Here is a 27195-nt window from a genome sequence, read left to right on the forward strand (position 1 = left end):
ACCCTAAATCCCCTAGAAATAGCATTTGACCTTGTGGGGACTAACAAAATGTCCCCAGTTTCTCTGAGTGGGCCTAACCCCACCACAACCAGCCCAGCCCCACTTGGCCGGGGCTTGTTTATGGGTTGGGAGTGGTTGTTGAGAGGCTCGAGTCAGCAGATCCTGGCCTGATCGATGTCAGCATTTGCAGTTCTCTTCCAGTAAGAGCTTTAAGCTGGGAGAGGAAGACAGACATTTGGCCACAGACTGGAGAGAGGGGAGAGCTTCCCTCCTGTCCCGTCTCCTGTCGTCCAGCAGCTAGCCAGGCAGCCTTTCTATAGAGGTTACTGTAGAGGTGAAACCTAGCCAGGAAAGAAGGAACACACACAGACACTGGGATCTCTTACCATCACTGCCAGTCAGGGGCTCTTAGTTACTCTAACTGGAAGTGGTAGAGTAGTTAGGCCAGATGGTGCAAAGGGGTTGGGTACTTATATCAATGGACAACAAGTTGTTGAAACATGACATTTTCTGGATAAAGGGTTGTTATAAGGCTATTCAGACCTGGGCATTGAATCTCATTATATATATTTTCACGCAACGTTGTGTAATACTTGTGAAATATGTCTTTACAGGAGTAAAAGAGGCTTGTGTATGTGCTAGGCCTTTAGTGGAAGATACTTTTAAGGTCATGGTTGACTTCAGGTCAGAAGTGTCTGTCTTACTGTTCTATAATGAGAGAAGATGTTGTGGTTCTCTTTTCTGTTCACCCTGTGCCCTAGTATGTGCATAAAGCACAAGGTTAGACTCAGCACATCTTAGGATAGACCCTTTTTATACCTCAGTATCACATTATATATACCCTGGTTGTACCTCAGTATGAGTGTTAAAACATTTAAGAACACCTGCTCTTTCCATGACATAGACTGACCAGGTGAATCCAGGTGAGAGCTATGATCCCTTATTGATGTCATTTGTGAAATACATTTCAATCAGCGTAGATGAAGGGGAGGAGGGAGGTTAAAGAAGGATTTTTAAATCTTGAGACAATTGAGACATGGATTGTGTATGTGTGCCATTCAGAGGGTGAATGGACAAGACAAAAGATTGAAGCGCCTTTGAACGTGGTATGGTAGGCGCACCGGTTTGTGTTGCAGTTTTTGAAATGAGGATGTTCTGAGGGCAAAAGGGGGAAGGGCACAACTCAATATTAGAAAGGTGGTCTTACTGTTTGGTATACTCAGTGTATATTCTCTGTTGATATCTCATATATCTCGATATCAGGTGTACTCTCTTGTTGATTGCTTTTGGGAGGAAATGCACAGTGCATTCCTAATGATGCCAGGTTAAAGTGGGTTTAAACTTTTAAAGTCGTAATACAAAATAATTATTCTTGCAGTGGACATGGCAAACTGAAGTAGCAAGTTCCATAAAATAGGTGGAAACACTCTGTGTGCCCTAAGATTCAGAGATGAGCTCAGGAATCAGATCAGCCAATGAACAGTCAGCTTGGTATACCATAGTCATGACTTTCCATTTCTGTTGTCTCAGCATGGGGCCCACAGTGACAGTCTTTTATACAGGTCCTGTATGTGTCATGACTTGTATTGCTCTTGTTAATGCAATTTTCTCTCTCTCTCTCTCTCTCTCTCTCTCTCTCTCTCTCTCTCTCTCTCTCTCTCTCTCTCCACAGACGTTTATAGTCCTAAACAAAGGGAAAACAATCTTCCGCTTCCATGCCACGGACTCCTTGTACGTCATCAGCCCTTTTAGTCTCTTTAGGCGAATAGCAATTAAGATTTTGATACACTCATATCCTTTCAAGTGGTGCATTGTCTTGCTTTGAGATTATGATTTTGTTGTTTATCATGCGGAAATTACAAAGCACATAGATTTATTCTATGTATTGTGCGCAATCTTAAGGTTAAAGGAGCTTGTGATTGTGATGCTTTCTTTTGATTGGTTGAAGAAACAGAAAATAAGTGATGCAGGTCAAATCGTCCTTGTGCGTTGATCTGGATCTTGTGTCCCACACCATCCTGGAACGTCTTCCTTCCTTTGTCCTTTCATCGATGGAATATATGTCATTGTAATGTCTCACAGTATATTCAGCTATGTTGCAACAGTATGTTGATGGGTGGTCGGGTGTATATGGTCAATCTTTTCTTAACTCTCTTCCCTCTCACGGTATTCAGTATGATCATCATGAGCACCATTTTGACCAACTGCGTTTTCATGACGTTTAGTGATCCTCCAGAATGGAACAAGATAGTAGAGTAAGTATTGATTTATAACTCCCTATGTACATTCATCAACTGTTTGTAAAACATTTATAAACTAGTATGCATTTATTCACATACCTCACCCTTTCACTGTCTCTCGTCTTATTGTGCTCTAGGTATACCTTCACAGGTATCTACACCTTCGAATCGCTTACCAAGATTGTGGCACGAGGCTTTTGTATAGACGGGTTCACTTTTCTACGAGATCCATGGAACTGGCTGGACTTCATGGTGATCTCTATGGCGTAAGTAGTCCACCTCCTCCCCGTATCCCTCTCTCTACACCTCCACCTCTCTCTAAAGTTCCATCTCTCTCTGCACCTTCGTCTCTCTCTACACCTCCATCTCTCTCTATACCTCCAACTCTACCAGAGTGACAAGATTGGGCCAGGCAGGACATTCCACATCAGAGAATATTTCAAAACATGCAAAATAATCCAAGATGTAGAAGCATCTCCAAATACTAATTCAACAGAATGTAATTAATTCAACTGAATCAATCAATCAATTGAACATACAGTATATGTAAGTACAGGTATATTTGTAATGTTGCATTTTATGTGAGTGACACATAAATATATGGATGGGTTTGTTCAAAGAGAAGCCACTTAAATGTTGTGGCTCACTAATTCAATTCCAGAGAGTGACATAGCTCATTGAAATGATGTAGAGCTTATACAGATGTGTAAAATGTATGATGTATAATTACTCCACTGTTTCTCTTTTTAAAAACAACACGTTGCATAAAGCCACACACAGAACTCAAAGTGAGAATAGAAAATGTTGGTGGGAAAATATCCTACTGAAGAACATGATTTCAAAGAACAGGGATAGCAGTCTCTGAGAATTTGGTAAAAGGGAGATTTTGATGATTGAAAGTTATGCAAATATTGAAATTGTTAGACTTTGGCAATGAATGATTGCCCTGCCTGAATTTTGCCGCAACAATATATTTCCTCTGATTTACATGTGTAATATTGTGAAACATTTTGGGCCATATTTTATTTATTATTCTCCCATCTCTTATGTCTTCTCCATCTTATTGTGAGTCCCTCTTATATCAGACTTTCCTGTATGTTAACATCTGAGTATTGTGTTGTTACTAGTATTAGTTATTGTAAGGGTCAAATAGGGATATGGCGGTAGAGAGTATTGTATGTATGTATTGCTTTATTTCATTTTACCCCCTATCTTCCTTTCTTTAAAAAAACATTTTTTTATGTATTTTTTATTTTAAGGTTTGGGTCAATTCTGTTTCAATTCAGTCAATTCAGGAAGTAAACTGTACTTCCAATTCCATTTTTGCTCAGTTCCTTTCAATGAGAAAAAAAATGCAATTGCAATTTCAGTTTACTTATTGAATTGACTGAATTGAAATGACATTGACCCCAACTCTGCCTTCGGTCTCTCATTCTGTAATGGCTGTTGAGTAACTGTGATCTGAACCACTCTGCAGGTGTATAACAGAGTTTGTAAACCTAGGCAATTTGTCAGCTCTGCGTACGTTCAGGGTTCTGAAAACAATTTCTGTTATCCCAGGTAAGAGTATGCATGTGTGTGTGTGGGGGCAGGGGAGTCAGGGTGGGTCAGTGTTATAGTGCCTTCAGAATGTATTCACACCCCTTGACTTTTTGCACATTTTGTCGTATTACAGCCTAAATTTAAAATTGATTAAATTGAGATTTGTGTCTCTGGCCTACACACAATACCCCATAATGTCAAAGTGCAATTATGTTTTTAGAATTTTTTACAAATTAATTACAAATGAAAGCTGACATGTCGTGAGTCAATAATATTCAACCACTTTGTTGTGGCAAGCCTAAATAAGTTCAGGAGTAAGAATTTGCTTAACAAGTCACATAATAAGTTGGACTCACTCTGTGTGCAATAATAGTGTTAAACATGATTTTTGAATGACTACCTCATCTCTGCACATACAATTATCTGTAAGGTCCCTTAGTCGAACAGTGAATTTCAAACACAGATTCAACCATAAAGACCAGGCAGGTTTTCCAATGCCTCACAAAGAAGGGGACCTATTGGTAGATGGGTTAAAAAAAAAAGTAGACATTGAATATTCCTTTGAGCATGGTGAAGTTATTAATTACACTTATGGATGGTGTATCAATACACACAGTCACTACAAGGATACAGGTGTCCTTCCTAACTCAATTGCCGGAGAGGAAGGAAACTGCTCAGGGATTTCACCATGAGGCCAATGCTGACTTTAAAACAGTTACAGAGTAGCTGTGATAGGATAAACTGAGGATGGATCAATAACGTTGTAGTTACTCCACAGTACAACCCCTGTTTGTAATAAGGCACTAAAGTAAAACTGCAAAAAAATGAATGAACCTGAAAGCAAATCCAACACATCACTGAGTACCACTCATCATATTTTCAAGAATGGTGGTGGCTGCATCATGTTGTGGGTATGCTTGTCATTGACAAGGACTAGGGAGTTTTTTAGGATAAAAATAAACAAAATAGAGCTAAGCACACACAAAATCCTAGAGGAAAACCTTGTTCAGTGTGCTTTCCAACAGACACGGGATGACAAATTCACCTTTCAGCAGGACAATAACCTAAAACACAAGGCTAAATATGCACTGGGGTAGCTTAAAAAGACAACATTGAATGTTCCTGAGTGGCCTAGTTACAGTTTTGACTTAAATCTATGGCAAGACTCGAAAATGGCTGTCTGGCAATGATCAACAACCAACTTGACAGAGCTTGAAGAATTTTAAAAAGAATAATGCGCAAATATTGTACAATCCAGGTGTGCAAAGCTCATAGGCCCATATTCTGACCCGAGTTAAGTGCCGTAAATGGAATGTAATTCCCTTTTTATACGCTTTTCTCTCTATGCATATTCTGACCTTGAACTTAAGCACGAGAATAGTATGCTATTCACCAACTATTAGTTTTAGGTGGAGCTTGAATAAATGAAGGTGTGGCGGAGGTGTGTTTAAAGGGGTTCACCTAGGGGTCATGATAGGGGCTGTACCAAATGTTTGATGTATTATAATAATTGATTATGCTTATGTTGTATTAATAGAAGGGGGAGGGGTTATAAGACCCCTCCCTCCTTACATTTATAGGGTCCTAGACTACAGTTTAATAATATATATACATTATGAGGTTTAATATCGTTCCACAGTACTTTTCTAGGCTCTCTGCCTCTTATGAAGAAACTGAGAAATATGTGACTGTGAAGACATAACTCTGCAGGGGAATGTAAGAGATAAGAGATTAGTCAGACATTCCACTATAAATCAACTTGGACATTTACTGCTAAGCTTTTAGATAGCTATATAAACAAGAGTTTTAGTGTTGAGTAGGCATGGTTTTGTTCACAGGAGTAGAAGATAATGACGTAGGCAGTGACATCACTAGGGCTGGACTTCGAGTTTAATAAAATAACTTGGGACCTTTTATATTTTGCAGAACTTACTCGGAAACATGCGTTATGTTCCTGTTGTCAACTTCTGTCTGCAATTGCATTAATAGAGGATTTTGAATGATTTAATGAAAGATATTGTCATAATGCTAATTTCACCAATGAGCCAATGATTGACAAGGAACAAGGAAACGAACCCCAACAGTGTCTACAGATAAGCTGTATTCTGACTTTGACTTACTTCCCTAATAATTCCAACACCTTTACACACGAAACCATGAACAAGGTCTAGCGAACTTACCATTTGTTGTTGATATAAATACCACCATTCTCCATGCATTATAATTTACAACTTGATAAGATGTATTGATAAGAGCTAGGTAAATGAGTAATCAGTTTGGAGAAGGGGATTATAAATACCATAGCAATTGTTTCAGATGATTTTTCTTTATGATCCGTAAAGATGTGTGAAACCAACCATATGGAAGCAAACTGAAAATCACATCAACATGACATGTATTGAGGCCCCTTTTTCATAGTGCTGGATTGATTTTCAGGATGAATAAAACCACTGTATTTTTTAGTTATCAACATAAAATTGTCATCCATAAAGGCTCTCCCCAAAAAAACTATATAAATGTATTTTTATATCTACCAGTTGGTGCTGGAACGGAGACAAATATGTATAGATGGATTTCTTTCATTGGTCCCTATATTCTGAACCCGTTCTCAAAATGTATTCTATGTAGTCTGTCGACACAATTTGAATTAAAGGTGAACCGTATTTAAAGGGATGGCTTAAGATAAATGTACTGAAAACCCCATTGAATGAAAACTCCACAAGAAAATCTGTTGGCCAGCAAGTGGGAGGGTTTTCAATGGTTGAATGAAATGTATTCAGAGCTCGGAAGGTAGCCACACCTGCAGAGCGCATTATGCTATTGAATAAGGCAAGTCTGAATACCAAATACTGATAAGTGCGTAGGAAAGGCGTGCGTAGTAAAGGCATAAATTGTTAGGTCGAGATCGGCCCCTTAGAGACTTACCCAGAAAGACTCACAGCTGTAAACGCTGCCAAAGAGAATTCTAACATGTATTGACTCAGGGGTGTGAATACTTATGTAAATGAGATATTTCTGCATCTCATTTTCAATAAATTTGCTAAGATTTCTAAAAACATGTGTTCACTGTCATTATGGGGTTTTGTGTGTAGATGGGTGAAGAAAAAAATATTTTGTCCATTTTTTATTCAGGCTGTAACAAAACAGAATGTGAAATGAGTTAAGGGGTATAACTACTTTCTGAAGGCACTGTAGGTGTGGTTTTGTTTCCGTTTCGTTTCCTCTTCCACCTTCGCTCCTCTCTCCTGGAGGGATAGGCGCTTCTCTCTCTCGCGCGCCGTGGTGTCCACTCCTCCTGCCGGTCATCTTCTTCTGGTGTCTGGTGGGGTGCTGGTGTCGTGCGCTTGCGCGTCCGCACTTTTGATCAGTGGGTTTGTGTGTGTGTTACCGTTTGTTTTTTGTGTCATGGTGTTTTGTTCTGTGTGTGATCCTACCCCGTTACAGATATGTAACAGAATTTGTGGACCTGGGGAATGTCTCGGCGCTGAGAACGTTCAGGGTTCTCCGAGCATTGAAAACTATTTCAGTCATTCCAGGTGAGACTCCCATTTAAATACTAAGGCTGAGCTTATTTTGATTTCTCATGAATTGGATTCGCATCATTTCTTATTACTTTAGACTCTTAAAGAGGATGCATCAGAAATGATACCTGTTTTGTTTACTTTTTATTTTTCAAACAATCAAAAATGGTAGCAATACATTTTTGATAGGCTTAGCAGTCTACTTGCGGTCTTGTGGTGTTAAGTGGAAAAGGTGGCCCTGATATGACATACTAAAAGACAAACAGCCTGTAATAAGTGGGTGGAATACACAGCAAATTTCATATTATTATTTTAATAGTAGTCTCCCTCAAAGTGACATTAACAGCCTCATACAGTATATTGACACCAGATAGTATGGGTAGGAACCCGAGTTTCCCCCCAGGAAAAACTTCAGGGCCTAGTTGATAACCCTCCCTTGGTTAGGGAAAACTCAGAGTCTTAGTATGAGGAACAGTAGAAATTATATTGTTCATATATTTTTTAAACTAAAGAATAGTTATTATTATTGCCATCTTAACCTCAAAGTTAAAGTGATAGACAAGGGTTTCACACTCACACATTGTATTTGTAAGCATTTCTTATTTAGACCATGCATGAGTATCTCTTCAGACTTCAGAGAGTTTCGATTCACTGTCCAACAGAGAGTGATAATGTGTTTATAGCCACCAAATGAATGAATATACAGTATCATTCAAAAGTTTGGACACACCTACTCATTCAAGGGTTTTTCTTTATTTTTACTATTTTCTACATTGTAGAATAATAGTGAAGACATCAAAACTATGAAATAAGACATATGGAAACATGTAGTAACTAAAAAAGGTGATTGTGTTTCTTCAAGAGTGTGCAAGCTGTCATTAAGGCAAAGGGTGACTACTTTGAAGAATTTAAAAATCAAAAATATATTAGAATTTTTTTTTGGGTTACTACATGATTCCATATGTGTAATTTCATAGTTTTGATCCTTGAATGAGTAGGTGTGTCCAAGCTTTTGAATGATACTGTATATTCATTCATTTGGTGGCTTTAAACACATTATCACTCTCTGTTGGACAAGTACTGTCCACAGGGAACTTTTGACTGGGACTTTTTACTGGTACTGTAGGTGAATACATAACGTTTAGGACATTTGATTAGTTTGGGTTCAAATTTCTACCTTAGTTGTTGTCACAATCTTAAACACTGATGTTTCTATGCCACAGTCTTAAAACACATCATGTTTCTGTATGAACAAATTTGTCCCCTGACTATAACGGAGCACTCTGAAGAACATTTAATTTCTTAAGACTGCCAAGCCTAGTTTGACAACACATTATACGCTGCATGAAGCTTTTCAAGACACCTGCTTTTTTATCTTACAACTCTGGCTTTTAAGGAGCGTCTTTACTTTGAATTCCATTCAGATATGACTATAGTAGTGACTCCTGAATGTGGACTTCTCGTTTCTGTTTATCCTGGGACAATAAGGCATAAACACAACAGAGAAATGAATTAAAGGAAATAAACACAGTGATATGCAAATACATTGGAGATCCAACTGAAAGCTCTTTCTCTGGGGGAGTTGAGATATTGGCACAGGGGCAGTTTATACATTGCACCATTGGAAGTGTTGGATTGTAAATCAGTTAGGTTTTATGTAACACAAACACACACACACACACACACACACACACACACACACACACACACACACACACACACACACACCACACTGACTCATTATATGTTCACAGTATTAGTTAGCCTTTTGAGATTTTGTAGTAACTTCGACTGCAGAACACTCTAATGGTGCAAAAGTGTTGTTGAACAAGTGTCTGGGGCAGGAAGTGAATGTGAATTTGTGCATAAAATACATCTAGTCCAGTAAGTAGTGTTGGCTCAGTCTCCAGTGTAGGCCTCTGATCTAAAGGGGCCCCAGCCTAAAAGGCTCACCCAGTGGAGATCACACCACACAGCACCAGTGGGACATGATGGGGGTGCCTAGGATGGGAACCATTCTAACCATGGGAACCAAGCTAAGTCACCATTCCGGTTGCCAGACAGACAGGTGATGATGACATGGAGTCAATTCCTTTAGCCTTGGCGTTTAAATTACCTGCATGCAACCTGTCATTCCCTCTTGTCCCCCTTAACCCTTGCTTCCCTCACTTGTCCTCTCTTCTCTTCTCACTTCTTCCTCCTCTGACTGAGCCCAGTCCTACGCTCTCTCTTCGTTGTGCAGTGCTGCTGTGTTTGGTCAATCTGGTGGATATTTTGTAGTTGTTTCCATATATTTTATATGAGAGTGGCCCTACTGATTCCAAGGATGCTCTACACTGCCTGTGAAACCCGGACTTGAACAGAAAAATAACATAAGGGCATCTAATTGACATAAAACATTTATTCACATAATGTTATAAATTAACATAAACAATTCCTAAATTGGTATCCCTCCACAACTACATCACCCATTAGGTTTTAGAATCATTTTGATGTAGCCTGCCTCAGTGTAATTTTGTTGATTTAGAACATTTGAGGAGTATTCTGATCGTCACTGAAGTGTGTCAGTCTTATGGAAATCTTATGTAGGGGCACTCTCAATGTTGTTGTGTTTATATGTAGTGGTGTTTAAAATGCCTGAATATCTGACCATCTTTTGGCTGTTTTGTATGTCTTTAATTATTGTGCAATTGTTTGATGTAGTTATCAAGGATCCTATTCTCGCTATAATTTAGTTCAATATGACTTATCAGTAACTAACAATATGGAACACAATCACAATGACACAATGACTTGAATACCTCTTTCTTCATGGAAAATAGAGGAAAATATATCAACCATACGCTTTATTATTATTATTACACATACGCCTGCAGTTTAGAATACTTCTGTTATACCTGTCCAAATTTAGATATTGGTAATTCAAAACAGAGCAGTAGTTTTGGTTTGACGTTAAATTGAACAAATACACTTTTATGAGATGGGCTACTATACTACCAATGTAATACTACTATATAAACTCTATACAAATAATTCATAGCTAAGCTTGTACTTTCCAGCAATGCCCATTTCTCTTTGTTTGTGTGTATGTATGTGCGCTTGTGTGTTTTATATGTATGTGTGTACACAAACACATACATACGTGTGTGTGTGTGTGTGCACGTATGTGTGTGTGTGTGAATGCATATGTCCGGTTCCTCCCCCCAGGACTCAAGACCATCGTCGGTGCTCTAGTTCAATCGGTGAAGAAATTGTCAGACGTTATGATCCTCACGGTCTTCTGTCTCAGTGTCTTCGCCTTGATTGGACTACAGCTCTTCATGGGCAACCTGCGGCAGAAATGTGTCATCTGGCCAATCAACTCCACTGAGAACTACCTGGCCAATGGCAGTAAGGGCTTCGACTGGAACGAATACATCATGAACGAGAGTGAGTCCGACACATGGCCAAAAGATGTGTGACACTGAGACAGAAGACCGTTTCGACTTATAACATTTGAGCTGAGTTTGAGTTAGGGGTGCCAGGTAGGCCATGCCTACCAGAGAATCTGATCAAATGTCTCCTTTTTTACTTAATGGGTCGATCGCATCTGTTTGTCTGTCATAGTCTAAAATAAACACTGTAATGGAAAACTTAAGGTTACTTTCGTAACCCCGGTTCTCTGATAATAGAGTGAGGTATCTCACAATGGAATATGTCTCCTAAGGTGGATCACTATGGAGGCTCAGATCACACAACATCAGTCGGACCCGCCTTCTGGTCATTTTCAAGCCTATCTTTCGTCCTCACACGCTTGCAAACAGGGAAGCGCGGTGCGATGCCTCACTCTACTATCAGAGAACCCGGGGTTACAAAAGTAACCTTAAAGGGACACTTTGGGATTTTGTCAATGAAGCCCTTTATCTACTTCCCCAGTCAGATGAACAAGATGATACCATTTTTATGTCTCTGCGTGTAGTTTCAAGGAAGTTTCTAACTAGCGTTAGCGCAATTGCTGATTAGTGTTAGTCTATGACTTCCAGTCATTGCGTTAACACTAGTTAGCATTGGCTTACGAAAATATCTCTATCTTCCTTCATACTGGACACAGAGACATAAAAATGATATCCGCAAGATCATCTGATGCTGGGGAAGTAGATCAAGGGTTTCATTGCCAACATCTCGAAGTATCCCTTTACGTTCTCTTTGAAATATTCGTTTTGGTAGCTCACAATGGGATATATATAGCCCACTACCGTATCACAGAAATGCTCTCGGAAGCCAAAACAGTCCCGACAGTATCACCCCTCAGAGGCTCCGACACTGAGGAACGTATGTGCCAGGAAGGCGCAGTGACCTCCAGTCGGTAAAACCTCATAAAGGTATTCACCTATTCAATATTGTTTGAAACATTAGTTTTGGACTGATGCCCAACTGAGCATTCTACTTAATGCATCATCATTTGGCCCTGATGAAGATTTCATCAAAAGTGCATTACAGTGGCTTGGAAATACAATGCCATTCAAAAGAAGGCAAATAATTAGTAGGAAAACCTTTTGCCATCATTTTGATGTCGCCAGATTGACTTTAGATGCAGTATAACGTTAACTAGTTAGCTAAGATTGAGGGCAGGTCACTGGATTTTATCTAGCTAACATTAGCATTGCTAGCTATTTATGATTAACTTTGCTAGCTAATGACAACATTGCCATCTGTCTAAAGTAAATTTGACGACATGATAATCCTGGCAAAGTTGTTTCCTACTAAATATTTGACTACTTTAGTAATGTCATCGTATTTCCAGGCTCTATAGTGTAATTTAGACTAAACAGTCATTAGCCTCTGTCTAGAATGACTGGGTTTATCATGACTTTAGGGCACCACTATTGCGCTGCCGGTAGAGGGCGGCTTGAGAACGTTCATAACAATGGCATGACGCAACCGAGTGACGGATGTGCAATCTATGAATAAGGGGTAGCACAATATACAGCATCACAAATCTCTTGTACAGAGATGCCTTTGAACAATGCCCATGATGTAGCCATGCCTCTAGTGGAATGGGCCCTTAGGCTAATATGACAGCTTCCATTATCCAATGGAATAACCGTTGACGAGAGAGGGGCCTACCCGTGTGGAGAGGTGCCCAGGAGACAAAGGGCTGGTTGCTCCTCCGTAAAGCTCTCATCATGTCAATGTACAGTAGGTGCGTAATTCGCGTAATGGACATAAACAATTGAGACGCTCTTCTTCTGTGGAAGAAAAATAAAAAAGCTCCAAAGTGAGGCAATTACACGCATTGCTGACTAGGCACAAAGGTGGGGTTAGGCTGTAAGGTAACCTTGGATAACCCTGTGGCAAATTGCAGGCACGAGTGGTGGACTGACAGTGCAAACAGCTCACTCACTCACTTTGTGGACATAAGGGCTATGGTAAAGTGATTTGAAAGAGAGAGCTTAATTCTTTCCAGTAGCTCGAATGGCTGCTGTGAAGTAGCCTCAAGCACAGGACCCAAGATGGGACTAAAGGATTTGGCACTGGGCGTAAGCGACGTGCACCCTTCATAAAACGACATATCACATGCCACTTTATTATACAGTGAGCGTGTGGAAAGGGCCCTGGCACTCTGTATGGTCTAAAAATGTACTCTTAGTGGCAGGCCTTGCATGGGCCAACATGTTCTAGATGAGGATGGAAAATCTCTCTGTTCTCTTGGGTCAGTAGACCTCTGCTTAACGGGAGCTGCTATGGCTGGTTGTAAAAGAGTAGCATTAACTCCGCTAACCAGCGCTTCCTTGGCTATCGCTTCTGGTGAGCCAATTGGTAGACGCCAGGGCAGTCATGCCATCCGTCCTGAAAAGGATGTGACAACGCTGCAGAAAAGGCAGAGAATGTTTCCTAATTATATGAGAAACATTGCATATGGAGTCTGAGGTATTTGTATGAGCATGCCGGAACCCTGGAGGTCAATCCGGTACCGTTCAGTTCTCCTGGACTGTCCCCCACCCTATGGGTGGTGAATATCTCCCCATTACTCTCCCTATATGCACCAGCGTAGTGTCTGGGGTAAGAGGTGACAAGTCTACTCCAATGACGGAGAGCCCTTTATCTCAGATTAAGGGGACAATGGGACATAATCGTGGGCTATTTTGTCCCATACTGAAAAGTCCCTCATCCTTAGTGACCCAACTGGAATGCTGAGAGAGTGGGGGCCATCCACTCTACACTGTAATGGAAAACTGTAATTTATACGTTCATTTGGGGTATTATCAACATTAAAATACTGTGAAACGTTTTACTGCAGCATACTGTAAATTCTGGTGCATTGTGGGAAAATGTTGGGTGAGGGGAATGAATTGCTGTATTTCAAATAGTACTGTAATTCCACCCCACAGATTACAGTAACACACTGAATTTTTGGAGCACCAAAAACATTTTGACCGCTAGTGGGTGCATGGTATTGTTGTAGCTGTCTCATTAACATATTTTGAGGAGTGCCTTGTAAGAGGCTATATTGCGTGGTTATAGTGCTCCATGTATAGGGGACAGATTGAAGTGGCAACAAGTCTTAAACCTTTACAGATTGAGCATTTTGCTATGTTCTTTTGGTCGTTTTGCTCTGTAGTTGCTGCCAGTTTGGAAGCCTTTGTTAAGGCCTCTAGAAGTGCAAGTGATATAAAACACCAAATATTCATTGATAGGGGAGAGCGGTGTAAGTTGAGCAAAAGTGTTAGTTGCGCCACCCCTTGTTTCTAGGAAACCATACACAAAATGAATCATGTGACCAAATATTTAGGAAGAGGTATATCATTTGATGGAGTCTGTGGAGGAAGAAACCACATGGAATAAGTGGAAAGCAAGTTAGGTCCATAAAACGTATTTGAACAAAGTCAAATTAATTGATTGTGTTATAGGTTTCATGATGCTTGAATCTAAACCAAAGTAGATTGTTTTAGATTGTTTCATACATCAGTTGGGTCTCTATAAGCTACATTATAAGTTCCTAAACCTAGCATGAAAGTGCATCCTTGTAGCTGTGTGGGCTAATGTAGTCAAAATGTTTGCCTTGGGGCCAGTTGAGCCAATGGCCACAATTATGATTATATTTTGTCTGTTTTATGCATAATATGCATAGTATTTTTGCAATATGGCATGCATATGAACTCAACATTTCTATTGTTACAGAGCAGACATCATCATGCCCTGTGTATATATAAACGTAAAATAAGCAGGGGTCTAGCCCCCTTTGAGGTTCTTCAGAGTGCAGCCAAGGAAGTGAGAGAAGGGATAAAGTCCATTCGAGCAGCAGTAAGGGATGAATAAATAGACCGAATGACACTGAAGAGGTACATTGACAAAAAAGAAAAAGAACATGTATCTGTGCGAAAGAGAGGCTATGATAGAGTAGCAGAGGCACACAAGGGCTTATCTGATGACACGGAGTCTGAGCTTGCTAAATATATCAAGAATTTCGCAGACCAGTTTCATGGGCTTAGTAGCCTCAAATGCAGAGAACTTTTCTACGAATTGGGACATCGAAACAACGTCCCTGTCCCAGACAACTGGTCAAGAAATGGAAGGGTAAGTGGTATTGAACTGAGAGATCTATATCTGAATGTAGGCATACATTTAAGATAAACAATATACCAAAACCCATTCCACAAATTAAACGTTGACCTACCAGCACTATGACCCACTGTCACAGAACTCCATCACCCACGTACCCCAAGGCGGCTCAACTTACCCTGTCCTTTTACGCGACTTACCCCATATCCGGGGTAAGTTGTGCCAAGAGACCACTTTTTTGTACAAGCTATGTTTTCAAATCTGTTATGTTTACATGAATTCTGATTATTTCCAGGGATACACAACATCCTGAAATATATGTAGATATCTTTGTCAGAAAGAAAATATATTTCCCTTGACATAGTGACGCTGAATGTAAGAAATGGCTCAGCTTACCCCACTCTCCCCTATGCTGTAATATGTAAACGCATTACCTAGCAGCCAACCTGCTTGCACCAATTCCGTGTAATTACAGTAAAATACTGTGAAATACAAACCCATCCCCTCAATGAATTTCATTCATTCACTCATTACGATTATGGTAGCATTTACTTTTTCACAGTATTATACAGTCAATTCTACGGTATTGTACTGTGTGTCATTACATAGTGCTTGCTTACATACTGTATTTCGATTACAGTAGCTGTACTGCAATATGAAATACAGAAATGTAATTGCCACTGAGCTGTCTGTAAGTTACTGTCAAATTCACTCCCTCACCTTTACAGTGTAGTAAGCCCCCTGTGGAAGAGCAAGGCACTGGCGAAATGATGTCACTCATCTGTCTCAAAAGGACAAAGGATAAATCTGACCACCCAGATATTCTATTCTGGAGCATTCGAACAGCTACAGTGCCTTTAAAAAGTATTAATACCCCTTGACTTATTCCACATTCTGTTGTATTACAGCCTGAATTCAAATGGATTAAAAGTGAAAACATGTTTGAAGACATTTTTGAAAATGTATTGAAAATGAAATACAGATATATCTAATTTATATAAGTATTCACACCCTTGAGTCAATACATGTTAGAAACAACTTTGGCAGCGATTACAGCTGTGAGTCTTTCTGGGTAAGTCTCTAAGAGCTTTGCACACCTGGATTGTACAATATTACCCCATTATTATTTTAAAAACTCTTCAAGCTCTGCCAAATTGGTTGTTGATCATTGCTGGACAACCATTTTCAAGTCTTGCCATAGAATTTCAAGCAGATTTAAGTCAAAACTAACTCGGCGATGCAGGAACATTCACTGTCTTCTTGGTAAGCAACTCCAGTGTAGATTTGGCCTTGTGTTTTAGGTTATTGTCCTGCTGAAAGGAGAATTCCTCTCCCAGTGTCTGGGCGAAAGCAGACTGAACCAGGTTTTCCTCTAGGATTTTGCCTGTGCTTAACTCAATTCCGTTTCTTTTTTATCCTGAAAAATTCCCCAGTGCTTAACGATTACAAGCATACCATAACATGATGCAAACACCAATATGTTTTAAATATGGAGCGTGGTACTCAGTAATGTGTTATATTGGACTTTTCCCAAACATAACACTTTGTACTCAGGGCAAAAAGTGAATTGGTTTGTCTTGTTGCAAACAGGATGCATGTTATTCTGTACAGGATTCCTTCTTTTCACTCTGTCAATTAGGTTAGTATTGTGGAGTAACTACAGTGTTGTTGATCCATCCTCAGTTTTCTTCTATCACAGCCATTAAACTCTGTAACTGTTTTAAAGTCACAATTGGCCTGGTTTCCTTCCCCTCCTGCAACTTAGGAAGAACGCTTGTATCTTTGTATTGACTCGGTGTATTGATACACAATCCAAAGTGTAATTAAGGCTCAAAGGGATATTCAATGTATTTTTTTAAATTTTTTTTACCGATCTACTAATAGGTGTCCTTCTTTGTGAGGCATTGGATAACCTCCCTGGTCTTTTTGGTTAAATCTGTGTTTCAAATTCATTGCTTGACTAAGGGACCTTACAGATAATTGTATGTGTCGGGTACAAAGATGAGGTAGTCATTCAAAATGCAGCTCATTATGTAACTTGTTAAGCACATTTTTACTCCTGAACTTATTTAGGCTTGCCATAACAAAGGGGCTGAATACTTATTGACTCAAGATACTTCAGCTTTTCATTTTTTATTAATTTGTAAACATTTCTAAAAACATAATTTGACTTTGACATTGTGTGGTATTTTGTGTAGGCCACTGCCAAAAAATCTCAACTGTATATATCTGGTCTTTCTGCTATCCAAGGAAAAGGGGTTGGTTGCTAGAGCTGCTGTGTTCCACACCACTTGCTCCTGGTATGGGAGGCAGAGCAGGTTACTGTCCAAGTACTTGAGCCAAATCCAAGGTTGAATAGAGACTAGCCTACCCCATTGTAGTGAACCATTACAAAGGACTCATGAAAAAGTCAGTGATAGAATGGAAACTTCTCCTAAACCCCTTAAATGCACATTGATTTGAAATAACCTCAAACAACTTAGATCTTTGGGTTTTCTTGTATTCACCTAAATTAAATCAGAAAAAAATATAATTTCACGACACAAATTGCATCACAGGAAACACCTTTTTTTTATCCACTCAAATTATAATATTGGTTCATTTATTAAAGTCGAGTACCTCGGGCATAAACAATACTCTGGCCAGGTAAGTAATTCAAGTAAACTTACACTGCTGAAAATTGCAAGTTCCTTCCGGTTATCCTGGGTATACCTGTTCAAACTGGAAATGCTATTTAATAGCGTATAATAGCAATCAATATATCATTTTTTTTACATGCTTTCAGGCTACTAATGTAAATTGGTAAATATACACAGGAATCGAACGGTTATAAAGTAAAAACAGCCACAACCTTTTCAAATTCCCCTGAATTTGGAAAAGATGGAGCCAGAGGGTAGGGCTGCCGTCTTATCGGCTCTTAACCAACATTGCTATTATTAAATTTTTTTGCGTTGTTCGTAACTTGTTTTGTACAAAATGTAGCTGCTACCATCTCTTATGGCCAAAAAGAGCTTCTGGACGTCAGAACTGGGATTACTCACCTCAAATTGGACGAGGAGTTCTTCTTCAATGAGTCGGACGCAAGGGATATACTACGGACACCCGACCAGGCCCAGATCCCTGTGATTCGCTGGAAAAGGAAACGTAGGTTTCGCGGAACGAGATCAGGATGCCTTGTGAGGATCAGGTGACGAGTGGCTAATCTGCCCTTGCCTTCCATTCTGCTAGCTAACATTCAATCGCTGGAAAATAAACGGGACGAACTAAAAGCACGTATATCCTACCAACGGGACATTAAAAACTGTAATATCTTATGTTTCACCGAGTTGTGGCTGAACGATGACATTAAGAACATACAGCTGGCGGGTTATACACTCTATCGGCAGGACAGAACAGCAGCCTCTGGTAAGACACGGGGCGGGGGTCTATGCATTTTTGTAAACAATAGCTGGTGCACGATATCTAAGGAAGTCTCAGGGTTTTGCTAGCCTGAGGTAGAGTATCTCATGATAAGCCGTAGACCACACATCTACCGAGAGAGTTTTCATCTGTATTTTTTGTAGCTGTCCACATACCACCACAGACCGAAGCTGGCACTAAAACCGTACTCAATGAGCTGTATTCCACCATTAGCAAACAGGAAAACACTCATCCAGTGGCGACGGTCCTAGTGGCCGGAGACCTTAATGCAGGGAAACTTAAATCAGTTTTACCTAATTTCTATCAGCATGTTAAATGTGCAACCAGAGGGAGAAAAGGATTCTAGACCACCTTTACTCCACACAAAGAGGCAAATCTGACCATAACTCTATCCTCCTGATTCCTGCCTACAAGCAACAATTAAAGCAGGAAGCACCAGTGACTTGGTCTATAAAAAAGTGGTCGGATGAAGCAGATGCTAAACTCCAGGACTGTTTTGCTAGCACAAACAGGAATATGTTCCGGGATTATTCCAATGCCATTGAGGAGTACACCACATCAGTCACTGGTTTCATCAATAAGTGCATTGATGACGTCGTCCCCACAGTGACTGTACGTACATACCCAAACCAGAAGCCATGGATTACAGGCAACATTCGCACTGAGCCAAAGGGTAGAGCTGCTGCTTTCAAGGAGCGGGACTCTAACCCGGAAGCTTATAAGAAATCCTCCTATGCCCTCCGACAAACCATCAAACAAGCAAAGCATCAATACAGGACTAAGATCTAATCGTACTACACCGGCTCCAACGCTCGTCGGATGTGCCACGGCTTGCAAACTAATACAGACTACAAAGGGAAGCACAGCCACGAGCTGCCCAGTGACACGAGCCTACCAGACGAGCTAAATAACTTATATTCTCGCTTCGAGGCAAGTAACACTGAAACATGCATGAGAGCATCAGCTGTTCCAGATGACTGTGTGATTACGGTCTCTGCAGCCGATGTAAGACCTTTAAACAGGTCAACATTCACAAGGCCGCTGGGCCAGACGGATTACTAGGACGTGTACTCCAAGCATGCGCTGACCAACTGGCAAGTGATTTCACTGACATTTTCAACCTCTCCCTGTCTGAGTCTGTAATACCAACATGTTTCAAGCAGACCACCATAGTCCCTGTGCCCAAGAACACTAAGGTAACCTGCCTAAATGACTACCGACTCGTAGCACTCACGTCTGTAGCCATGAAATGCTTTGAAAGGCTGGTCATTATCCCAGAAACCCTAGACCCACTCTAATTTGCACACCGCACCAACAGATCCACAGATGATGCAATCTCTATTGCACTCCATACTTCCCTTTCCCATCTGGACAAAAGGAACACCAATGTGAGAATGCTATTCATTGACTACAGCTCAGCGTTCAACACCCTAGTGCCCTCAAAGCTCATCACTAAGCTAAGGACCCTGGGACTAAACACCTCCCTCTGCAACTGGATCCTGGACTTCCTGACGGGTCGCCCCCAGGTGGTAAGGGTAGGTAACAACACATCCGCCAAGCTGATCCTCAACACGGGGGCCCCTCAAGGGTGCGTGTTTAGTGCCCTCCTGTACTCCCTGTTCCCTCATGACTGCATGGCCAGGCATGACTCCAACACCATCATTAAGTTTGCTGATGACACAACAGTGGTAGGCCTGATCTCCGACAATGATGAGACAGCCTATAGGGAGGAGGTCAGAGACCTGACCGTGTGGTGCAAGGACAACAACCTCTCCCTCAACGTGATCAAGACAAAGGAGATGATTGTGGAGTACAGGAAAAGGAGGACCGAGCACTCCCCTATTCTCATCAACAGGGCTGTAGTGCAACAGGTTGAGAGCTTCAAGTTCCTTGGCGTCCACATCACCAACAAACTAACATGGTCCAAGCACACCAAGACAGTCGTGAAGAGGGCACGACAAAACCTATTCCCCTTCAGGGGACTGAAAAGATTTGACATGGGTCCTCAGGTCCTCGAAAGGATTTACAGCTGCACCATCGAGAGCATCCAGACAGGTTGCATCACTGCCTGGTGTGGGAACTGCTCGGCCTCCGACCGCAAGGCACTACAAAGGGTAGGCCTCCCTGTGGCCTTCCCTGTGGCTCAGTTGGTAGAGCATGGTGTTTGCAATGCCAGCATGGTGTGTGCAACGCTAGGGTTGTGGGTTCCATTCCCACGGGGGGCCAGTATAAAAAAAATAAATACATAAATAAATGAAATTAAATGTATGCATTCCCTACTTTAAGTCGCTCTGGATAAGACTGTCTGCTAAATGACTAAAATGTAAATGTAGTCCGTACGGCCCAGTACATCACCGGGGCCAAGCTTCCTGCCATCCAGGACCTTCTATACCGGGTGGTGTCAGAGGAAGTCCCTAAAAATGGTCAAAGACTCCAGCCACCCTAGTCATAGACTGTTCTCTCTGCTACCACATGGCAAGCGGTAACGGAGTGCCAAGTCTAGGTCCAAAAGGCTTCCAAACAGCTTCTACCCCCAAGCCATAAGCGTCCTGAACAGCAAATCAAACGGCTACCCAGACATTTTGCAAAGCCCCCCCCCCACCAATCCCCCACCCTCTTCTACGCTGCTGCTACTCTCTGTTATTCTCTGTTATTATCTATTATTAGTCACTTAAATAACTCTACCTACATGTTCATAATTACCTGAATTACCTCAACACCGGTGCCCCCCTCACATTGACACATTGACTCTGTACTGGTACCCCCTGTATATAGCCCCGCTATTGTTATTTACTGCTGCTTTTTAATTATTTGTTATTCTTATCTCTTACTTTTTTAGGGATTTTCTTGAAACTGCATTGTTGGTTAAGGGCTTGTAAGTAAGCATTTCACTATAAGGTCTACTACACCTGTTGTATTCGGCGCATGTGACAAATAACATTTGATTTGATTTGATATCCAGGTGCAAGGTGCGAGAAAAGGACCTCTTTCAGGTGGGCTAAAAAATGTTTTATTTTCACTAGGCTGTAATAAGGGAGTGAACGTTATTTAGGTTACATGGAAAAAATCTGACCTATCTGAAATTAAAATGGATGGCCCTCCCTTCAGCAAAATATACTTTACCTAAACCCTCTCTTAATGCTTGAAAAAAATAAGTCACCCTCCCCTATACCAAAAATAATAATTAAAACATAAAGTGCATAGCAGAGAACATCCTTATTCTTTACCCTCACTTCTTGGACAGACCAGAGACTTAAATATGCTGTTTTAGACATTTGTCTACTTCCTGTAAAGCCCAAATAAAATAAAAGCGTATTTTTTTATACATGTGAGCGAGTGTGTACATGCTGGATTTAGAATGCATGGTAGTGGATGAGAGAGAGCATCAATGGCGTCATAGCCTCGCACCTCCTCCAGGACAGCCACGCAGAAGAAATGCCAGGCCATGCAGAGACGCAAGAGATTGAACTTCACTTCGCCCCATTAGTTTGCACTATATAGATCAACGTTTATTTGGTGATCGAATCAACATTAAATCAGCCCTTTTCAATGCAACAATCCAAAACAAATCTACCTTTGCAAGATTGAGTCGGTGATTTTGTTGTAGGTAGAGCCAGATCACAATGGAGTACAATTCTATTGGTGGGGTAGCCCACAAGCGGTCTTTCAATCACCCAAGAGTGAATGTGCTTTTCAGATCAGTTCAGATCAGAGCACAGAGCCGCATGTGTGCACATTTGTTGATATTCTTTGCTAGTTAGCGAGTTATAACCCAGTTATAGATAAGTATAGGTCAGCAATGGGGGGTTATTGCTTCCTATAAGATTACAAAACATGTAGGCTACATTTCAAACTCTCTTTGAAAAGCCAGTCAGGTAAAAATTGTATGTCTTAATTAAAGGGGCGGTGTTGTATTTTGAGACAGGCTTGAATATGCAAATAAGCCAATATGCAGAGGGTTAGCCTGTATGATAATAATAATAATTTTTATTTTGTAAAGTGGTTTCTTGCATCATACAACACAGTACAATGCAATTTACAGTCAACTAGTTGGCCCATGGTGTTACAGACAAGTAAAGGCCTGCATTGGACACCACATATAGGTTACTGTAGGCTAGATCATAGAAATCAAAAGCTATTTCCATTTGAATATGTTATGGGATTGCTGGTAAGTCTACATTATGCTCAAATAGCCACAATAGCCTATTAGTTACTGTCTAAAACTGTAAGGGAAATGTCTCAGTGTTCACTGTAAACACGCACCGGAAGTCGCACAAAATTCTCACAATATTCATTCTTCCCCTCACGAGACCAACAATTTGCTCAGTGTGACAAAATAAATTGTTTACCCCCATTTTTTTTATATCCAATTGCAATCCAGTCTCATCGCTGCAACTCCCCAATGGGCTCGGGAGAGGCGAAGGTCGAGTCATTATTCCTCCGAAACACGACCAAATAAGCTGCGCTGCTTCTTAACAACCGCTCACTTACACCAGAAGCCAGCCACACCAATGTGTCGGAGGAAACCTTGTTCAACTGACGACCAAGGTCAGCCTGCAGGCACCGGGACCACCACAAGGAGTCACTAGAGCACGATGAGCCAACTAAAGCCACCCTGCCAACCCCTCCCCTAACTCGGACGACGCTGGGCCAATTGTGCGCCGCCCTATGAGAATCCCGGTCACGGCCTGTTGTGACACAGCCTGGGATCGAACCCCAGGCTGTAGTGATGCCACAACACTGCGATGCAGTGCCTTAAACCACTGCGCCACCCGTGAGTCTCTCTTTTATTATTAATACATTTGCAAACATTTATAATTTCCTGTTTTCACTTTGTCATTATAGGGTATTGTGTGTAGATTGATGAGGAATTTAAAACATTTAATCCAGTTTAGAACAAGGCTGTAACATAACAAAATGTGGAAAAAGTTAAGGGGTGTGAATACTTTCCGAATGCACTGTATAGCAGCCTATAGCCTAATTTCGTTTGTCAACCTACCTCTTATTTTCTAAATAGGAAGAAATAGACTCTAACACAAAGCCTTCTTGTTGTTAGTAAAGTCAAATTAAAATGAATTATGCCTACTTTAATTTGCCTACTTTCAGTACCATGAGCTGTCAATTTCTGATTGATTGTGTCACGACTGCTGCTTCAAGTTTCAGCACCACAATGTAAGTTACTCGAATCTAGCTTATTGTGTGGTCAGTAACTCTGATAAATACATCATGGGCAAGTAACATATTGTTTTTATTCAAATCAATTATAGTAGTAGCAAGCTATTAAAGTTGACCTCCGGTCCACCTTCTCATCTTCGCGCTCTCCTTCTCAAACTGAACAGAACATAGGCTAGTCCACGCCCAAGACATTGCATTTTCGGACTAAGCCTAATCAAAAAAAAATTTCTGAAGAATTCTTTGACTCTCCTCCTGAAATGCCACTGTAGGCCTACACAGCACAAGGTTGGTAGGCAGCACAAAAAAGGTGTTGATCAGTAAGAGCAGAGCAGGCCGGGGCTCAGTCTTAGAATAGCCATTGCAGTGTGTTTTATTCACACCATCCCAGCACCTATCTTAGAAATATAACTTTGGTCTGTGCTTCTCCGAGCATTCACTTCGTAGCCTATAGGCTATGGATCATTTGATAAAGACCACACTAAATATCCTATAAGCACACTTGATATTGCGCGCCCAGCAGAGAATCAAAGATGAGGGCCGGCATCGGGCACACATCGATATATAGCCTAATAAGCAACTAATATTAAAACACTGAGAAATATTTACATTTCATCAATTACAAATTACATGACCCTCCCCTGGACTAGATATAAAAAATATACTAAACCCTCCCCTTGACTGAAATTGAAAAAGAATGACCCTTCCCCATTTTCCTCCAGGTACCCATTCTATAAATGTCGAATCATCCCTAACCTCATAATATTTTCGGCCAAGTCGGCCAACAGTGCTTCATAGGCCTACATTTAAACTAGGCTACATCAACTACATATTGTGGCGACTTTCAGAGAACTCTGAGTTGTTTCAATTGCAGCAAATACAACAACAAATGTATTTCTTCGTTTTTTGCTCGTAGGCTATTATATGCTTTTAAATAGCATTTACGGTTGGGGAACAGGAATACCCGAGGGGTTGCGAGGGGTTGCAATTTTCTTTGAAAGGAACATTTGTGGATTTTCTGGAAAATATTCAACCCGAATGTGCTGGCTACTTAATGGGAAATTGAAGGGACAAGGCAGCATCGGGAGGAGACGGACTGCGATGTTCAAATTCATTCGGGATCGTCACATCATGACTAGACCAAAAGACACGTACAGTTACTTCAGAAAGTATTCACACACCTTGACTTTTTTTTCACATTTTATTGTGTTAAAGCTTGAATTTATAACAGATTCAATTGAGATTTGTGTCACTGGCCTACACACAATATCCCACAATGTCTAACTGGAATTATGTTTTTAGAATCTTTTAGAAATGAATTACAAATTAAAAGCTGAAATTTCTTGAGTCAATAAGTATTCAATCCATTTGTTATGTAAATATGATCAGGAGTAAAGATGTGCTTAACAAGTCACATAATAAGTTGCATGGACTCTGTGTTCAATAATAGTGTTTAACATGATTTTTGAATGACTTTCTCATCTCTGTACCCCACGCATACAATTATCTCTAAGGTCCCTCAGTCGAGCAGTGAATTTCAAACACAGATTCATCCACAAAGACCAGGGAGGTTTTCCAATGCCTCACAAAACAGGGCATCTAGTGGTTAATGGGTAAAAAAAGCAGACATTGAATATCCCTTTGATCATGGTGTTTCAATACACACAGTCACTACAAAGATACAGGTGTCCTTCCTAACTCAGTTGCCAGAGAGGATGAAAACCGCTCAGGAATTTCACAACGAGGCCAATGGTGTCTTTAAAATGGTTACAGAGTTGAATGGCTGTGATAGAAAACTGAGGATGGATCAACAGTATTGTAGTTACTCCACAATACTAACCTAAATGAAAGAGTGAAAAGAAGGAAGCCTATACAGAATAAAAATATTCCAAAACATGCATCCTGTTCGCAATAAGGAGCTAAAGTAAAACTGCTACAAATGTGGCAAAGAAATCCATTGCTTTGTCTTGAATACGAAGTGTTATGTTAGGGGCAAATCCAACACAACACATATGTTAGGGGCTGCATCATGTTATGGGTATGCTTGTCATTGGCAAGGACTAGGGAGTTTTTTAGGATACAAATAAATGAAATTGAGCTAAGCACAGGCAAAATCCTAGAGGAAGACCTGGTTCAGTCTGCTTTCTAGCAGACACTGGGAGACTAATTCACCTTTCAGCAGAAGAATAACCCAAAACAAGGCCAAATATACACTGGAGTTGCATGAAAGACAACATTGAATGTTCCTGAGTGGCCTAGTTACAGTTTTGGAATAAATCAGTTTGAAAATCAAAATCAAATCTAATCAAATGTTATTTATCACATGCGCTGAATACAACAGGTGTAGACCTTACTGTGAAATGCTTACTTACAAGACTTTAACCAATAATGCAGTTTTAAGAAAATACTTACAAAATAAACTAAAGTAAAATAAATATATATACTTATGTAAATTAGATATTTCTGTATTTTATTTTCAATAAATTTGCTAACATTTCTTAAAACATGTTTTCACTTTGTCATTATGGGGTTATTTTGTGTAGATTGGTGGCAAAAAAAACATCTATTTAATACATTTTTGAATTCAGGCTGTAACAACAAAATGTGGAATAAGACAAGGGATATGAATACTTTCTGAAGGCACTGTATGTACACGACTAGACAGAAAGACATTTGTTTGTACATGTCTGGGTTAGATAAAAGAACATGCAGAATACAGTATATATGAATGATGGTGAGTCCACTGCACATCGTAAATAAACACAGTCCCACATTCCACATAACCATAAGAGCCTGAAACATTCTAAATGTATGAGTCAGATGAAGATAAAGATGTCCTTAACTTTTTCAGGGAACTTCTATTTCATTCCTGGGCAGCTGGATGCTCTACTGTGTGGAAACAGCTCGGACTCAGGGTGAGTCTCATGATCTATGACTTCAAAATTAAACTTCCAGTAGGTTGGAATAGCCACCATAAAAGGGAACAACAGAAAATAATCCTAACATAACTAAGACTTTAACGCAAATCATGCGTCGATGTCAATGGGAGATTTACTTGTAAATCATGACTCCCCTTCTCCCTCCGCTCCCTCTATTCCTCCCTCCCTTCCTCCCAGGCGGTGCCCTGAGGGCTACACGTGTATGAAGGCCGGGAGAAACCCAAACTACGGGTACACCAGCTTTGACAGCTTCGGCTGGGCCTTTCTCACTCTCTTCCGCCTCATGACCCAAGACTTCTGGGAGAACCTCTACATGCTGGTAAGGCCAAGCTCGTCATAGACAGGGAAAATAAATACTGTAATAATTCCTGCTTGTAATGGCGGAAGCAGTAATTCAATGTGGGCGGCTTATATGAGCAGCCGAGGAGCATTGAAACCAAACCGATAGATTGAGACTGCTCTATGTTTTTATTTTGAACTGGGAATTGACTGTCAGTTCGGCAGTACTGTCGTTTAACCTTTTACTGCAGTGGGCTAAATCATGGTCACACAGAGTGTTACTTGGTAGTCTTAAACAAATACACTTGGAAACAAATGTATACACCTCACACACACATGGTTATGGGCTTAAACAAATCGGTACCATGTTAGAGATAGAGTTGAAATGTATTCAATTATGAGTTTGCATCCCAATAGTAAAATACACTGTTTAATATAGAAACACCAGATTTTAGTTTCTAAAAAAAATGAAATAATAATATTCCACCCATGAGGCCACTAGGTCATTTGACTGCAGAAAAGGGCTACTGGCTAATTGGG

At 40.5% G+C, this 27195-nt stretch overlaps 1 protein-coding gene across 3 annotated transcripts in view; it reads left to right on the forward strand.

Moving 5' to 3' along the window:
- The window catches only part of LOC115207906 (sodium channel protein type 8 subunit alpha), a 120001-nt gene that overhangs the window by 23365 nt on the left and 69441 nt on the right, over positions 1–27195 (forward strand). For all 3 annotated transcript variants that reach the window (XM_029775464.1, XM_029775465.1, XM_029775463.1), the window contains 7 exons: positions 1673–1791; positions 2166–2255; positions 2378–2506; positions 7227–7318; positions 10511–10732; positions 26289–26352; positions 26554–26695. In XM_029775464.1, coding sequence (XP_029631324.1) covers positions 1673–1791; positions 2166–2255; positions 2378–2506; positions 7227–7318; positions 10511–10732; positions 26289–26352; positions 26554–26695 — 858 coding nt within the window. The remainder of the gene's footprint in view (positions 1–1672; positions 1792–2165; positions 2256–2377; positions 2507–7226; positions 7319–10510; positions 10733–26288; positions 26353–26553; positions 26696–27195) is intronic.

Source organism: Salmo trutta, chromosome 14 (genome assembly GCF_901001165.1).
Source record: "Salmo trutta chromosome 14, fSalTru1.1, whole genome shotgun sequence".
NCBI classification, from domain to species: Eukaryota; Metazoa; Chordata; class Actinopteri; order Salmoniformes; family Salmonidae; genus Salmo; species Salmo trutta.